The sequence below is a fragment of the Panthera uncia genome, chromosome D2, assembly GCF_023721935.1.
Source record: "Panthera uncia isolate 11264 chromosome D2, Puncia_PCG_1.0, whole genome shotgun sequence".
Classification (NCBI taxonomy): Eukaryota; Metazoa; Chordata; class Mammalia; order Carnivora; family Felidae; genus Panthera; species Panthera uncia.
In genome coordinates, this window is record NC_064818.1 from 31,837,925 (window position 1) to 31,856,101 (window position 18,177).

General features: G+C 37.4%; 1 protein-coding gene across 9 annotated transcripts in view; it reads right to left on the minus strand.

The window, feature by feature from the left end:
- MICU1 (mitochondrial calcium uptake 1) overlaps positions 1–18,177 on the minus strand; it is a 417,233-nt gene that overhangs the window by 139,412 nt on the left and 259,644 nt on the right. For 6 of the 9 annotated variants that reach the window (XM_049646197.1, XM_049646196.1, XM_049646193.1 and 3 more), the window contains exons 5-6: positions 1,807–1,850; positions 1,034–1,207 (exon numbers count right to left, since the gene is read on the minus strand). The exons of 2 other annotated variants lie outside the window; for them this stretch is intronic. In XM_049646197.1, coding sequence (XP_049502154.1) covers positions 1,034–1,207; positions 1,807–1,850 — 218 coding nt within the window. The remainder of the gene's footprint in view (positions 1–1,033; positions 1,208–1,806; positions 1,851–18,177) is intronic. One more of the 9 variants, XM_049646199.1, reaches the window with a different exon arrangement.

Below are 18,177 nucleotides of genomic sequence, written 5' to 3' on the forward strand. Positions count from 1 at the left end.
TGTCTCTCCCTGTCTCAAAAATAAATAAATGTTAAAAAAAATTTTTTTAAATAAAAAAAAATAATAATATGGTTGAAACAAAGGGGGAGCTTATTGGTCATGCCCAAAGCTACAGATTTCTAGCATCAAGTAGACAGTTACGGGCTGAAATGAAAAAAACTAAAGAGTGTGTGTGAAATATGAATGACCACTAGGGATCTTATATTTGGGAGATCTCTAGGAATGGAAATTCCCCTATAATATGTAAACTTGCTATTCAACTTGCACATATTCAACTTCTTTATCTGTTTTCAGGTTTACACACACACACACACACACACACACACACACACACACACACAATAGAGGACAGAATTCTCGTGCTACTCTGGATGCCTTCAGTGACCAAAAACTGTGATTTGTTAAACTGCTTTTGTTATAAAATATTACTGACTTAATGAGTCATATCTCCAAGGAATATGTGATTTGACTAGCTGACTTTTCCAAGTCATCCAATATTTATTGGTCACATCCTGTATGCCAGACATTTGCTGGACTCTGAGTGACACAAAGACAGATAAGACAGGGACCTGACTTGCCACAGACTCTGAAATCAGACCCTGACATCAGTGCCTGTAGTAACGGATACAGTACTTGATTATATATGAAGTGGAGACACCAAGGATCAGAGGGAAGATGTAGCTGTCCTAAAGCAGAGCCAGGGCTCTGAACCTGTCTCCTAACATTCTAGTTCAATGCTCTTTTTGATCATTCTTTCTTTTAGAATATGTGACTTTAAAAAGAAGATACCTACAGAGGGAGGCATGGGGCTACCTGACTGCGACAGGTAATTGTTAGGCTGGAAGCCTTGACTAATATCTCAGCCCTGAAGGTGACCACTCATTCTCTCCACTTGTGCAAAAGACCTTAGCATTTGTATCTTCACCTTACAAGTATACAGAGATTTATGTAATAATGCAGGATTGACACAACCTGCAAGATCAGTTTCTACTAACCCTGACCTCCACCCATTTAGACCCTCTTGTAATCCTGCCTTTTCCAGCCACTGCATGATTATCCTTCTGATTTCCTTCTCTTTAAGCTTTGTAAAGCCATCCCGGGCTCTCTCTTCTTTCTGATGTGCTTTCTTCCTCCTCTTTAAAATTGACTTTTTACTTTTCTTTCTGACCCTGTGTAATATTTTCTTTTTCTTTTTGTAGAAGTCAGCCTGAAAGGGAAAAACATGTTTAACTGACTGCTTTGAGATAATAAAATTGAAAGTTTTGTTTTCTATATTTAAGAATAATTTATTATGCGGTTTATTTGTGCATAAAATAAAGAAAGTAAGTATAATGAAAATGTATATGTAAATTTGGGGTGGTCTTCATAATCATTATAAAAGCATGAGTAAAGACTTGTATAATTTTCTAGTTAGGATTATTGCTATAGAGTATCATAGTTTGAAGAAGGTCAAATCAAATAAGTGTTTTTACAAGAAATGCAAACGTAGTTTCGGGGGGCTTGTTAAACTTCATGACGGCAATTGAATTAAAATGCAAATCTCCACCTACACTGAATTAGCCTTTATTATATACGGCAGGCTCCCTATGAGTGCTACCTTACACGGAAAAATGTAGAAAAACCTTCTGCTTGATTTTTTTCTGTAGAAGTATATGAAGGCACTTACAGGCCTTCCAACCTAAGAAACATGCTCTTTTGGTAAGATAAACAAGCATTCAGAAATTTCTCACAAATAATTCTAGAGGAACTTAAAAATATTCTTAGTAAACAACAGGATATATATGTTAAGTGTCATAGCTTGCTCACCTTCCCATCAAAGCGTTTTATTATATATTGATCCAGACCCAAGTCTGTAAAAGAGGAAAAAACAATATTTAATCAATGATTATAACTCAAGTAAAACATATGAAATGACAGCTGTCTGTCATTTCCAGTCATTCAATTATATATACTAGATGGCTTAGCCACATTATTCAAAGGCTATGGGAATAAAGAAATTTTTCCACTTTCAGACTCAAAGTTTAAGTGCTAAAAGATCCAACCTTTATTTTACACATGAGAAAGTAAGGCTCTGAGAAGATAGAGTATAAAAGTTCATGTGCAAACCTGTTCATCAGTAGAGCCAAACTAGAACCCTAGACTCTTTCAAGGGTGGGCTGTTTTCATTACATCAATGTACTATATTACCTTTAAATCAGGTGAAGGATATCAGTTTATTCTGAATGCATACATTTTTTGTATCAAGTTAAAGAGAGAATAGTATAACAAACTAAATTTTGCAACATGCCTGACGAGATACAAATAGACCATCTTAATATTACCTTAAAAAAAAAGTTTGTTTATTTATTTATTTTGAGAGGGAGAGAGAGCGAGGGAGGGGTAGAGAGAGAGAGGGGGAGAAACAGAATTCCAAGCAGGCTCTGCACTGTCAGTGCAGAGCCCAACTTGGGGCTCAATCTCACAAACTGTGAGATCATGACTTGAGGTGGAATCGAGAGGTGGATGCTGAACCGACTGAGCCACCCAGGTGCCCCTAACATTACCTCTTATCTATCTATCTATCTATCTATTTATTTATTTACTTTTAAAGTTTTATTTATTTTTTTTTAAGTTTATTTATTTTGAGAGAGAGTGTGGGAGGGGCAGAGAGAGAGAAGAAGAGACAGAATCCCAAGCAGGCTCCACACTGTCAGCTCAGAACCTGATGTGGGGCTCAAACCCACGAACCATAAGATTGTGACCTGAGCCAAAGCTGGAAGCCCAACTGACTGAGTCACCCAGGCATCCCCCAGGCATCCCCCTGAGCCATCCTATTCATTTAATTTGAGAGAGAAAGACGGTGCAGCAGAGGGACAGAGAGGGAAGAGAGAATCCCGAGCAGGCTCCATGCTGTCAGTGCAGAGCCCAAGGTGGGGCTAGATCTCACAAACCGTGAAATCATGACCTGAACCAAAATCAAGAGTTGGACACTTAATCAACTGAGCCACCCAGGCATCCCCCTAATATTACCTTTTATTCATTCATTCATTCATTCATTCATTTTTTTTTCAACACTCATTCACTTTTGAGAGACAGAGCGAGACAGAGCACAAGCAGGGAAGGGGCAGAGAGAGAGGGAGACACAGAATCTAAAGCAGGCCCAGGCTCCGAGCTGTCAGCACAGAGCCTGACGCGGGGCTCGAACTCACGGACCGCGAGATCATGACCTGAGCCGAAGTCGGACGCCCAACTGACTGAACCACCCAGGTGCCCCTCTAATATTACCTTTTAAAGTTGGGTTAAGTGGGGCACCTGGGTGGCTTAGTCGGTTGAGCATCCGACTTCGGCTCAGGTCATGATCTCACGGTCTGTGGCTTTGAGCCCCGCATCGGGCTCTGTGCTGACAGCGCAGAGCCTGGAGCCTGCTTCAGATCCTGTGTCTCCCTCTCTCTCTGCCCCTCCCCCGCTCTCACTTTGTCTCACTCTGTCCCTCAAAATTAATAAATGTAAAAAAAAAAAAAAAATTAAAAAAAAATAAAGTTGGGTTAAGTAACAAATATTTTCTTTGGAAAAGCTGAACATCAGATTCTAAGCACTGTAAAAGATATAAGTAATTAAGTATCCTTAAGGCCAGGGATTATTTGTCTTTGCCCACTGCTTTATCCCAGTGCTTGGCATAGTGCTTGATCAATAAACACCTATAAAAAAATTAATCGGGGGGGGGGGCCTGAGTGGCTCAGTTGGTTAAGCATCCGACTCTTGATGTCAGCTCAGGTCATGATCTCACATTTCGTGAGTTCAAGCCCCACATCAGGTTCTATGCTGAGAGTGCAGAGCCTCCTTAGGATTCTTTCTCACTCCCTCTCTCTCTGCCACTCCCCCACTTGTGCTCTTTTTTTCTTTCACAATAAATAAACTTAAAAAGAAATTAATGAGTAGGATATAATCCCTGCCTTGAAGAGTCACAATTTAGTCAGGAAGGCATATGCATGTAATAATTAACATTACAAGGGAGCATATAACTAGTTCAATAAGGGGGTGCTGTCGGGTGTTTACAGTGGAGAAATCAGTTAATAAGTACACTTGTTTTTCATGCATAATTACTCAGTTCTTTTCTTTCAGTTCTCACTATATTCATACTAGTTCAGGTCCTTATCTCACTACATCCACAGTATTACAATGATCAGATTGTCACTGCTCCCAGAGGAAGCTTTTTGCATTTCTGCTTCTATGCTTTTGGTTCCACATTTTCTTTATCTTAAATGCACTTTACTTCTAGAAGCTTGTCCTGAAAAAAAATAATAAACCACTGACTGCAAAACAAAGAGGTAAGTCAGGAAACAGAAGGAAATTTTTTTTAAAAAGAAAATCTAATTTGAAACTTTACAGATACTCAAGAAGATAACACAGTCATAAAAGTAGAATACACTTGGGGTGCCTGGGTGGCTCAGTTGGTTGGGCGTCCCTTAGGCTCGGGTCATGATCTCGCAGTCTGTGAGTTCAGGCTCCACGTCAGGCTCTGCGCTGACAGCTCAGAGACTGGAGCCTACTTCAGATTCTGTCTCCCTCTCTCTCTATCCCTCCCCCATTCACACACTCTCTCTCTCAAAAATAAAATAAAAACATAAAAAAAATTTTTTTTTAAAAAGTAGAATGCACTTCTATGATAAAAGAACAGAGAACAAGAAAGAGTTGTAGACAGTTAACACTATGTTTACCTATCTCCTCCTATATTTTAATAAACTGTCAAAAGATCAGGATAAGGTTTCCTCCCAGGACCACTGCCAAAAAGAAAAACAGAGACTCAATACTAGAAGACTAATATCATACAAGACCTTTTCTCATTCAGAAATGGGGAGGAATTCTTTTCTGTTTTTTCAATGTATGAAATTTATTGTCAAATTGGTTTCCATACAACACCCAGTGCTCATCCCAAAAGGTGCCCTCCTCAATACCCATCACCCACCCTCCATCAACCCTCAGTTTGCTCTCAGTTTTTAAGAGTCTCTTGGGGTGCCTGGGTGGCTCAGTCGGTTAAGCATCCGACTTCGGCTCAGGTCATGATCTCACAGCTCGTGAGTTCGAGCCCCGCGTTGGGCTCTGTGCTGACAGCTCAGAGCCTGAGGCCTGCTTCACATTCTGTGTCTCCCTCTCTCTCTGCCCCTTCCTTGCTCATGCTGTGTCTCTCTCTGTCTCAAAAATAAATAAACATTAAAAAAAAAATTAAAAAAAAAAAGTCTCTTATGCTTTGGCTCTCTCCCTCTCTAACCTCTTTTTTTTTTTTTTCTTCCCCTCCCCCATGGGTTTCTGTTAAGTTTCTCGGGATCCACATAAGAGTGAAACCATATAGTATCTGTCTTTCTCTGTATGGCTTATTTCACTTAGCATTACACTCTCCAGTTCCATCCACATTGCTACAAAAGGCCATATTTCATTCTTTCTCATTGCCATGTAGTATTCCATTGTGTATATAAACCACAATTTCTTTATCCATTCGTTAGTTGATGGACATTTAGGCTCTTTCCATAATTTGGCTATTGTTGAGAGTGCTGCCAGAAATAGGGAGGAATTTAAAAAAAAAGAAAAAAAAAGAAATAGGAAATAATTCAAAAAACATTAGCAGAAAATTTCTCAGAGCTGAAGAGTGACACAAACTAGCGCTTACCAAGTGTTCTAAGCAAAATGAACAAAAACTACCTACAATTCAGTGTATGCTTTTGAAATTTCAGAATACCGAGAATAGGAAAATCCTAAGACTTTCCAGAAAAAACCTTCTTGGTCCCTTATAAAAGAATAAGAATCAGATTAGAATCAGGTAACTCATGAGTAAACTTGCTACATCAACTAAGGGAAATATATGCTTACTAATAATTAGAGCAACACTGTCCAACAGAAATATAATGTGAGCAACAAATGTGAGCCACATGCATAACTTAATCTAACAGTCACCTTTAAAATAATAAAAAGAAACAGGTCAAATTAATTTAAATAATTTACTTTGTTAAACAAAATATATTTGATAGCATCATTTCAACATGTAATCAATATAAAAATTATGAAGTATTTTTCTTTTTTATACTGTTTTTAAAATCTCATGCATATTTTATAATTTTAACATATCTCGATTCAAAACTAGCCACATTTCAAATTATTGTAGTAATAGTATAGTAAATTATTATAGTAATTACTATAGTAATATAGTAATTCAAAGTATTATAGTAATAGTATAGTAATATAGTATTATATATTTAGTGTACTAAAAGAACTAAAAAGTTAACTTAAAATTTAAAAAGTGATTGCATATGTGACATGGACTGGGAGGGTGGAGAAAATGGAACAGATTTGTGTTTTCACTGAATCCTCTGTTATAGTTTGGAAAATGTTTTCCCATGTGCATTTGCAAAAAAAGGAGGTGTGTGTAAGGACAGCCTGGCACATACTGAGAATTCCTGTCATTTATAAGCAAATACAGACATAAAGTAGGCCAAACGACTAATACATTTAAGATGAAAAAAACATTAAGATGATTATTTTGTCTGTTATATTTAGATTTCTTTACCTATCAAATGAAGCAGATGGACAGATTAGATCAGTTCTTAAATGGCTGGGGTAGAGTATGGGAAATGCGGATGGATGAAAATTCAAGCTATTCTTCCTACTACTCTAGAGATTCTGTTAGGTCCATTTACTGGCGGGGGGGGGGGGCAGGGGGAGGGGGAGGAAGAGTATGGAGAATGAAGGCAGAAACTACATGTGTAGTAGGAAAATGATACTCAAGTGACTTCCATATAAAATGGTTCCCTTACATTTCTCCACCTTCATTCTTTGGGTCCCAGCTTAAAAACACTGGGCACTATGCTATTCTCCCTAAGGGGCTTCCTATGATTCTTAGACTTTTATTCAAAGAAATTTCAAAGCCATTTAATGTTCATAGTGTGATGTAAACACACTTAACCTTGTTGTTAATGAGAAAGCTGAAGCCCAGAAAGATTAAATGATGGCTTTCTGATTTTGTCCAAAAACCTTTTAACTGTGGCAGTTGCTTCTCTTCTTGAGTCTACACCAAATATAATACAAACGTGCAAGAAATACTATAAGAATACTCTCAGTTTAGGGGTACCTGGGTGGCTCAGTCGTTAAGCATCAGCTCAGGTCATGATTTCATGGTTTGTGAGTTCGAGCCTGGCATCGGGCTCTGCGCTGACAATGCAGAGCCTGCTGAGGATCCTCTGTCTCCCTCTCTCTCTGCCCCTCCCCTATTCACACTCTGTCTCTCTCTCTCTCTCTCTCAAAAATTAATAAAAAACAACAAAAATAATACTCTCAGTTTAAGCCTCAGAGTGAACATTTAAAAGACTTGTTTTAAAGAAGATAGCAACTCCTTCTGTCAAAAGACAAAAGTGAAACTAAATCAAATAGATCATTTCAAGCTCAATAAATTAGAGCTTGGTAAACGAAAACTCTGAATAATTATAGTTAAGAAGTCTCAACTATCTCCCCCAAATTTAAAGATTTGTTTTTCAATATTTGCTATTACCCCCAAAATTTATTAAAATGATTATATTTTTCAGTAACACAAACTAACATAGGGCAGAAAAGTATAGTTCTAGTTCATTAGATATGTGACCTATTTATTGTACTGTAGTCACTTGATTTTATCTTTTGTCTTAATAATCATTGTAATAAGTTATAATCTACTAAGCATTTTTATAGGTCCTATACTACATGCTTTCCACGTATATATACACACACATATATGTAAATTTTAATTTTCTTACCCCTACAAATTAGTTGCTATGATCTCAATTTTACAAATAAGAATATTAAGATTTAGAGATGTTAAATAATTTGCCTAAGATGACACATCTACATTTCTACTTTCTTCCAATAATCTTCATTTATTCTTGGTAACTCCTTAAACGCTTTTGGGGGCTATTCTGCCTGTACCCTAAATATATGTACTTTTTAGAATATCCTCCTTGGATACCATCTCTTCTCATTTTATGGGTTTGTCTTCAGTAATTTCATTACAGATTCAAGATGCCTAGTAAACCCAAAACAAGGTACATTAAAAAAATAAAAAATCAAACTTCTGAAAACCAAAGTCAAAGAAAAAATTCTCCAAAGCAGCCAGTTTAAAGTGCTAAAAGACGGGTGCCTGGGTGGCTCATTCTGACTTCAGCTCAGGTCATGATCTCACAGTTTGTGAGTTTGAGCCCCACATGGGGCTCTGTACTGACAGCTCAGAGCCTGGAGCCTGCTTCAGATTTTGTGTCTCCTTCTCTGTCTCTGCCCCTCCCCTGCTCATTCTCTCCTTCTCTCTCTCAAAAAATAAACATTAAAAAAACATAAAGTGCTAAAAGAATTTCAACCCAGAATTCTTTATCTAGTGAAAATATTCTTTAAAAATGAGGACAAAATAAAAATGTTCTCAGATGAAGGTAAACAGAATTCACCACCAGCAGACCTGCTCTACAACACATTCTATCTTTCAAGGGGGGAGGAAATGATATCAGAGGGAAATTGGAAATTTAAGAAATAAAGAGCAATAGGAATGGTTAATATTTAGATACATATAACAGACCATTTTTTCCTCTTAAGTTCTTTATGTATGACAGTTGAAATGAAAACAACGTCTGGTGGAGTTTTCAATGTATGTAGCTGTAACACATATGACGCTATATCATAAATTAGGGAAGGACCTATATAGTGGTAAGATATCTATATTCCATCTGAAGCAGTAAAATATAAATTCTCAGTTAACTGTGAAAAGTTAATTATGCATATTATAATCTCTACAGCAACCACTAAATTTAAGATATACAAAGAAATACAGTCAAAAACTCAAAATCAAAAATTTTTTAAAGTCTTCAAGTAATCCGAAAAGGAAGCAAGGAAGGGGTAAAGAACATTTAAAAAGATGGAAAAAAAGAGAAAACAAATAATAAAATGGTAGACTTAAATCCAAACATATGAAAAATTACATTAAATACAAATCATCTGAACACACAATGAAAAGGTAGAAACTATCACACTGGATAAAAAATAAGACCCAACTGTATGTTGTCTACAAGACATTCATTTTAAAGATACTGATATATTTAGGTAGATTAAAAAAAGTAAGAGGATAGAAAAAGATATATCACGAAAAATGAATCAAAATAAGGAGGTCTACATAAATAGGATACCATGTAGACTTTGCAGCAAAAAAAATATTAGCATGAAGGTCAGGTACATAATGATAATTGGGTCAATTCATGAAGAAGACAGAATAATACATTTTAAACATGTATGCACCTAATAAGAGTTTCAAAATATTTGAAGCAAATACTGATAAAACTGAAAGGATGATAGACAAACCCACAATTAAAGTTAATCAACACCCTTCTCTCAATAACTGACAGAGTTTAGACAGATAATCAATACAAAACAGAAGATACTGGGGCGCATGGGTGGCTCAGTCGGTTAAGCGGCCGACTTCAGCTCAGGTCATGATCTCGCGGTCCGTGAGTTTGAGCCCCGCGTCGGGCTCTGTGCTGACAGCTCAGGGCCTGGAGCCTGTTTCAGATTCTGTGTCTCCCTCTCTCTGACCCTCCCCTGTTCATGCTCTGTCTCTCCCTGTCTCAAAAATAAATAAAACGTTAAAAAAAATTAAAAAAAAAACAAACAAACAGAAGATACTAAGCATATCACTAGTGGCCTGGGACCTAGGAGGTAGGAAAAAACAGGAAGATTTATGAATGTGTACGAAGAAACTTTGGGAGTGATGAATATGTTCATTATACTGATTATGCTGATGATGGTTTCACTAGTACCTACATGGGACTAGTATATCAAAACTCATCAAATACTTTAAATATATTCTACTTATCCTATGTTAATTACATCTCAATAAAGTAGTTAAAAAGAAACAGTACAAACCATCAAGGAAAACACAACTACATTTGAAAATACCAGCAACTTCTGTATACTAAAAATTATCAGAAACAAAATAAAAAGACAAGCCATAGACTAGGAGAAGATATCTGCAAGATATATATGACAGCTTTCAACAGAGAATATATAAAGGACTTCTACTAATAAAAAAATCAAATAGAAAAGTGAGTAAAGAAGATAAATAATTCATAGAATGGCAATATGAGTAGCCAATAAATATTTGGAGATGATAAGCCTCACTAGTTGCTAGTGAAATGCAAAATAAAACCACAAGGATTTAATAATTCATTCTAATCAGTTTGCTAAAAAATTAAGTCTATCAATACCAAGTGTTAACAGGAATGCAGAAGAGAAAACCCATACATTCTTGGAGAATATGTAAATTATTACATCTAGTCTGGAAACCAGCTTGGCAATGTTTAGAAAATTTGAAGAGGAATGTATCCCAGAGGCCAACAAGTCTACTTCCAGGTATATGTTGAAAATAACTTCTTGCAAATATGCACAAGGGCACAAATGGAAGAAGGTTCGTTGTGGTACAGTTTGTAATAGTAAAAACACTGGCATACTACAGTTCTCAAATATTCACTTTCTTTCTCTTGACCTCCAGGGACAATCCAATGACTTTGGGCTCAGCCACGTGACCTGCTTTGGCCAATGGGATATTAGCAGTATGACATAAGACATCCTTCAAATGGACTTCTGAGGTTGGCTTGCTTTCTTGCACCTCTGCCAGTGCTGTAAGAGGAATATATTCTGGATAGCCCAGTGCTCTAAAAAGGATGAGAAACATAGAGCAGCCTGACAAATTTGCTGACAAAACCATGAAGCAGAGATGCCCTTGCTTAGATGAACCAAACCTGAGCCTACGTACAGAGCCAGGCCAGTGGGGATCAGCAGAGTCTACCTCACATGGCCTGCAGATGCAGAAGCTAGATAAATGCTCACTGCTTTATGCCACTCACATTTTGTGGTTGGTTGTTACACAGCAACAGATGACTAACAAAATTGGAAATAAGTTAAATGTTCGTCTACATGAAAATGGATAAATTAAATACTGACATATTTATACAAATGATAAACTATACAGCAGTGAAAATAAGAGAACAACAGCTACGTGGATCAACAAATATAAAAACGTGCATATGTAAAAATATATTCAACATATTAAAAAACAGGGGAAATGTAGCAGTCAGAGTAGACCAGTTTACACTGTAGTAATAACCTTAAAATCTCAGTGGCTTCCAATAAGGAAAGCTTATATATCGTTCATGCTACTTATCTATCACATATTGGGTGCAGCTCTACTCCACAGAGTATTGAATCTGGGACCCAGGCTGATGGGGCAGCAGCCTCTCTGTGGAAGATGGCAGAGGTAAAAGACAACATAGAAAACCACAAACTGACTCTTTTTAAAGATTCTGCTTGAACACAATGTATATCATCATTAGTCAGAGGAAATCACATGGCTAAGTCCAATGTCAGTGCGGAGAAATGAATATAATCATTGTCCTTCTCTAGGGGTTATGGAAGGAAAATGGATATATGTGAATAATCTTCAACAGGAATGATAAATACCTAATTAAGGACAGTGGTTATCCCTAAGAAGACAGGGAGTGAAATGACATTTCAGAGCGATACACAGGGTTTTCAAAATAATTCAAAATACAGGTATGAAACAAATATGGGTAAATACTAAAATTTGAAAAAAACAAGTAATGGCTACAAGAGTATTCTCTATTATTTCCTATATTCTCTATATATTTAAAAAATTAAAAGTCCAATTTAATACCTATATTTAAATTGGTTTCATCTCAGAAACAGAATATAAAAGGAGGGAAAGAAAAGAGGAGGGGAGTGGAATGGACTTGTGAGGTTGGTTTCATTTCTTTCAACTCTGCCATCAGTATGAGAAGAACATATCCTGGATAGCTCCCAGAATCTTATTTACAAGGACTTTAGGAGCTCTGTGTCAGGAACTAGGGTCAGAGAACAATGAATAGATTTCTTATTATTTTGGAAAGGGTCAGTAAATTTTTTGCATAAAAGACCAGACAGTAAATATTTAGGCTTTGTGGGCCACATATAGTCTCTGTTACAACTATTCAATTCTGCTATTGCATGAAAGCTGTCATGAACAACACCTAATGAATGTGTGGATATACTCCAATAAAACTCTTTCATGGACACCAAAATTTCAGTTTCATGTAATTTTCAAGTATCACAAAACATTCTTTTTAAATAAGAAAAAGAAAAAAGTAAAAACCATTCTCAGCTCATGGGCCATATAGAAACAGGCAGTTCATTGCTGCTGATCAATACCTTCTCTACACTCAGCAGCACTACAAGGAACTAAAAGTAAAACTAGAAGAGAAGGTTCTTCCACTAAAGTAACTTATCTTCTTGGGGAGAAAACAGCACAAAAATGTTTCAAAAATATATTCATTTTCTGTACTTTCATGTTTTTTCTGTTACTGATTAGTGCCCTTTTGTTGCAGCTTAAAGAACTCCCTTTAACATTTCTTATAAAGCCAGTGTAGTGGTGATACACTCCTTTAGCTTTTGCTTGTCCAGAAAACTTTATCTCTCCATCAATTCTGAAGGACAGCTTTGCTGGGTAGAGTATTTTTGTTTAGCAGTTTTCTGCTTTAAGCAATTTCTGGATATGGTCCATTTCCTTATGGCTTGCAAAGTTTCTGCTGAAAAGTCTGCTTATAGTTTTACGGAGGTTCCCTTATACATAACAAGTTTTCTCTTGTTGCTTTTAAGATTCTCTCCTTGTCTTTAACTTTTGACACTTAAAATGTGTCTTGGTGTGAGTCTCTTTGGATTAATCTTATTTAAAACTGAGCTCCTGGATCTGGATGTCTGTTTCCTTCCTGAGCTCAGGGAAGTTTTCAGACATTATTTCTTCCAATAAGATTTCTGCCCCTTTTTCTTTTCTCCTTCTGGGACTCCTATGATGTGACTGTTAGTCCACTGATGTTGTCCCATTTGTCCCTTAAGCTATCTTCACTCTTTCTCGTTCTTTTCTCTTTTTTGCTATTCTGATTGAATGAGTTCCACTGCCCTGTCTTCAAGGTCACAGATCCTTTCTTCTGCTCATCTAGTCTGCTATTGAAGCCTTCTAGTGTATTTTTCAGTTCATTATTGTATTCTTCAGCTCTGTGACTTCTATTTGATACTTTCTTATATTTTCTCTTTGTTGAATGTCTCACTTTATTCATGCATTATTCTCCTGAACTTGGTAGGCATTTTTATGACTGTTATTTTGAACTCTTTATCAAGTAAATCACTTATCTCCATTTCATTAAGGTCTTTTTCTAAGGTTTTATCTTGTTCTTCCTTTTAGAATACATTCCTCTATTTCTTCATTTTCCTTGACTCTCTGTACTGGTTTTTATGCAGATAAAATAGCCACCTCTCTCAACCTTGAAGGAGTGACCTCATGTAGAAACTGAAACCTTATTGGGGTGCCTGGGTGGCTCAGTTGGTTCAGCATCCAACTTTTGATTTCAGCTCAGGTCATCATTTCACAGTTCACAGGTTCAAGCCCTGTGTTGGATTTTGTGCTGACAGTGCAGAGCCCGCTTGGGATTCTCTGTTGCCCTCTCTCTATCTGCCCCTACCATGCTTATGCTCTCTGCCTCTCTCAAAATAAACATGTTTTTAAATGTTAAAAAAGAAAGAAAGAAACTGAACCTTATTGTTCAGCCCTGCCCTAGTTCTTGATTGTCTTTCAAACCTTTGATTGTCCAAGCAGCCTACTTTATTCTTAGAGACTCCTAGTAGTTGAGGGTATGCCAAGATCTCTCAGTATCTCAAAGAAGAAAATCTCAGTCAGCACCTAGATTCAGGCTAATTGGACTCTCAGCCCACAGCTTTTAAATTATGCAAATATACCTCTTTCAAGGGAACAAGGCGACGTGGGTGTTTCTGTTTGCTTCTTCTGCACTGAGCCCTGCAGTGATAGTCAGTTAAAAATTGGTTTTTGTTTGTTACTTACTATCCATTCAATCTGTAAACACAAGTCCCACTGTCACCTGAGCCAAATTATTAAAAGATGTGTCTTCTGGGTGGAAGCCACAAAAACTAGGAAGCCAGATAGGCACACAAGCTCCTTTCTCAGAAACACCTGCAACCTGGGGCAGAGGAAAGAGAGCATGAAGATGGCACCCGTCAGTCTCCCTAGTCTCCGGAGAGAACAGTTGCTGCCCCCCTAGATGTGTGTTTAATTAGAAGCCTACTCTTCTAATAATAAAGATAAGCCAATAAGCCTCTATCACAGAAAAACTAGAGGTGTCTTTCAGTCTCTTGCTGCACTGTGCCCTGGGGGAGCAGCCAATTAAGAAGTGTTTCTCCATTTGTTACAGTCCTATGTATGGGACCTGCAAACATAAGCCCCACAGGCCACCAACCACAGCCAGGTAATCAAGGGGTGTGTCCTGGGTGGCAGTGACATAAACCAGAGCACTGGAAACGTGCACAAGTTCTTTTCTGGGAGATACTGGCAACCTGGAGCGAGGCAGAGGGAAAGTGCAAAGATGGAGCCCACTGGCTTCTGTCTTTGGAGAGTGTGTCTGTATGCCTCTAGATGTATGTTAAATGAGACGCCTGCCCCTCGGGCTGAAGCTTTAAGATAAGTAACATAGGCCACTTTCACAAAGACTGGGCGCTTTTCAGGCAGCTGCCTCTGGGTCAGCCCTATGGGCGTTAAAGACATAAGGCCTCTTGGCCTTAAAGCTAGATGTTCAGGAAGCTCATCTCTCAGGTGCAGGTCGCAAAAACTGGGGTGCCAGCTGTAGCATTCAATGCCCTCGCATTTCCAGTAGCTCAGAGCTAAGTTCTCTCCTGACCACTGGATACTGTGCCAGGGATGAATTTATGGCAAGACTGTGTCTCAGCCTCTCCTATCTATTTCAATGTGGGTTTTTTCTCATTTGTCCAATGTGTAGGAGTTGCTCATCTAGTTTTTGGATTTCTTTCAGAGGAAATTGTTTTGTATGTAGCTGCAGATTTGGTGTGTCTGTGGGAGGAGATTCAGTATCCTCCTACATCACCATCTTGAACCAGAACCCATTGTATATGATCAAGTATAAAATTATGTGTCTCAAAGTTAAAAGTGTGCTAGGTAAGACTATTAAATGCATGAAGGGTCATTCTTGACAGAATATGGAATCCAGGACAATCGGGTCAATATAAATACAGTCAGTCAGTGGGGTAAGGTGAAAAGGAAATAGGGATCTTCTCTGTCTTGACCAAAGCTCAAGTTTTTCTATATAGTACTTTAAAAACTCTCCCCATGCTGCTGCTTCTCCCAATCACTAGCTGGCTATGTAAAACTGGTTACTACAGCAGCAAGAGTACTCAAAGTCCAGAGCCTGAAGCAACTGCCTCATTCACTATACCAGGGATGGTGCTGACATTAAGACTGCACATAGAGGGAGATGAAACATATTCAAGTCATATACTAGACTGTTTTTTTTTTCCATTTAATGTCTCTCCTACTTAACTGTGGCTACTCTAAATTAAAAAAAAATTTTTTTTAACGTATATTTATTTTTGAGAGACAGAGAGAGACAGAGCACGAGTGGGGAAGGAGCAGAGAGAGAGGGAGACACAGAATCCAAAGCAGGCTCCAGGCTCTGAGCTGTCAGCACAGAGCCCGACGCAGGGCTGAACTCACGAACCATGATATCGTGACCTGAGCCAAAGTAGACGCTTAACTGACTGAGCCACCCAGGCACCCCAGGATACTCTAAATTTTCTTGGTAGTCACACAGAAATATTCTTTTTTTTAAGTTGATTTATTTATATATAGAGAGAGGCAGAGACAGAGCGCACGAGTGAGGGTAGGGGCAGAGAGGGAGGAGAGAGTGGGAATCCCAAGCGGACCCCTTGCTGTCAGCGTGAGCCCAACGCAAGGCTCAATCTCATGAACCACGAAATCATGATCTGAGCCAAAATCAAGAGTTGGACACTTAGCCAACAGAGCCACCCAGGCGCCCCAGTACAAAAACATTCTTAATCAGCTTTTTACTGAAATTCATCAGCTCTCCACTCATTTTAAAACTGCTTAATTTTAGGACTTTGTGTGCTTTGTGATTATTTTTAAACTGTTCCAAAACTAACTTAATAAATTTAGATCTGTTAGGTATCCTGGGATATGGTATGTGTGAAAGACATGACAAAACAAAGCTGAAATATGAACTACTGGCTAGAGTCCAGCCATCTGATGATAGAAATTTAAACTATAAAAAACCAGCCTTACTCTTTTCTTTATTCTAACCCACACAGGAATAATATATATTTTACTTCTGCTGCATCAATATTTGTGGATATTCCTGTTCATGAGCAAACAAAAATGAAGCCAAATTTTCCAATCTCATTTTAATATTATTATAATATTCCCTCATGATTTTCATCTTAAAGGGAAATCAATCATTCATTATTCTGGCTTTTTATGAAAACCAGGAATGTGCATGGCATATTAGACATTTAGTAACTATTCTGTTCGTGTGACAGATCTTTTGATAATTAAAAAAAAAAGATTACAAAGTTAAATATCAAAATGTGTGGAAGCAATTAAAAAATATGATTTCCAAAGGGAAAAAAAATAATCTTCCTCAAATGACCAAATATCTTCAGTGAGCTGCCTCAAGTCTTGCTTCATTTTCACTGTCACACTGGAAGCAAAACACATTCTTAAAGTTACTGATATAATTTAGATTTTATCTGGGTATCAGAAATAATTTCACAGGTACAAAAATATTTTACTACCATAAAAACCAGGAATATATTTTATAACCTTTTTTCACTATCTTACACAGAGGCCTTCTTTAATCTCTCCCACATCTCCCAAAACAAGGAGCTAAAACTAATTTAAAAGGCTCTTAATCTAAAATTCAATGCAATTAGTGGAAATTTTATATACCTTCTTTCTGATTATAAAAGACGTTCTACTCTATAAAGACAGGAAGTTTCGCCCATTTTATTCATTACTGCGTCCCTTCCATATAGAACAGTGTCTAACTCATAACAGAGGTCAATCAATACTTGTTGAATAAATGTATATGAAGTGTATTAGAAAATAAAGGAACATATAAAAAAGAGTAAAATAATTCCTTATAATCTCAGCATTTAGAGAATCAACATTTTGGTATACTCTTTTAGTTGCTTCATTATTTGCAACATGGGTGAGATGCAAAGTACAGAACATATTAAATAATACCATAGGGATACAATCAGTAAGATCCCAAATGAGGGAAATCTATAATATAAATGACTTATATTCCTTCACAAATAAATGACGTCTAGACTGAGTTTCCTAAAAAGTAGGGAAGAGGGTCAGGAAGTGTAAGTGTAAGAGGGTCAGGAAGAGTGAACCAGGAAAGGAGGGAAAGCCAATTCAAGGGTGTGTTATGGAGCTGACTGCTGCTTTAGACAACTGGGGCGCACTTCTCCTTGGCCCATCTAAGAAACCATGTAGTTTGTGTCTCAGAACTGACCACCCAAGACAATGGAGAAGAGAGTATTTATCTACCAAGTCTCAACAAAGAGTAAACTCCTTTGTACCTCCATACGTGTGTACATGCCCATATGGTCGAGTGGTCTCTTGCAAAGGTCCCATGCTACAGTAGCAGAGATGCTCTAAAGTAGGAAGCAAGGGATGCATTGTATAGTTGAGGTTTCTTCCTGCCAGGCTAGACCTCTATTCTAACTGCTGCAGCAACAATCTGAGCAAAAAGGGGAAAGGGGGGCTGAGAGATGTAAACAAGGCATAAAACTCTTCTTGTACAAATGGTAAGAAAAAAGAGAGAGAGAAAAAAAAAAACGCTGTTAAGACTTAAGAGGTAACAAATACAGTGTATGACCATCTTTGGAGGTTGGTTTGAACAAACAAACTATACATAATGTTTTTTAGAGAAGGAAATTTGAACAGTGCCTGGATATATGCTATTAAGAAATAAATGCTATTTTCAAAAAATGTAGCATTTAAAAATTATTGTTATTGGTTTTTGGTTTTTTTAGTACTTATCTTTTAGACACACACAGGTATTTACAGATTAAATGATATGTCTGAATGGCTTTAAAACAATCTAGAGTGAGGAGAAGAAATAAGAAAGTTATAAGTGAAATAAGATTGGCCATGTGTTGGGGTGACTGGGTAGCTCATTTGGTTAAGCATCCAACTCTTGATTTCAACTCAGGTCATAATCTTGTGGCTCATGAGTTTGAGCCCGCATTGGACTCTGCACTGAC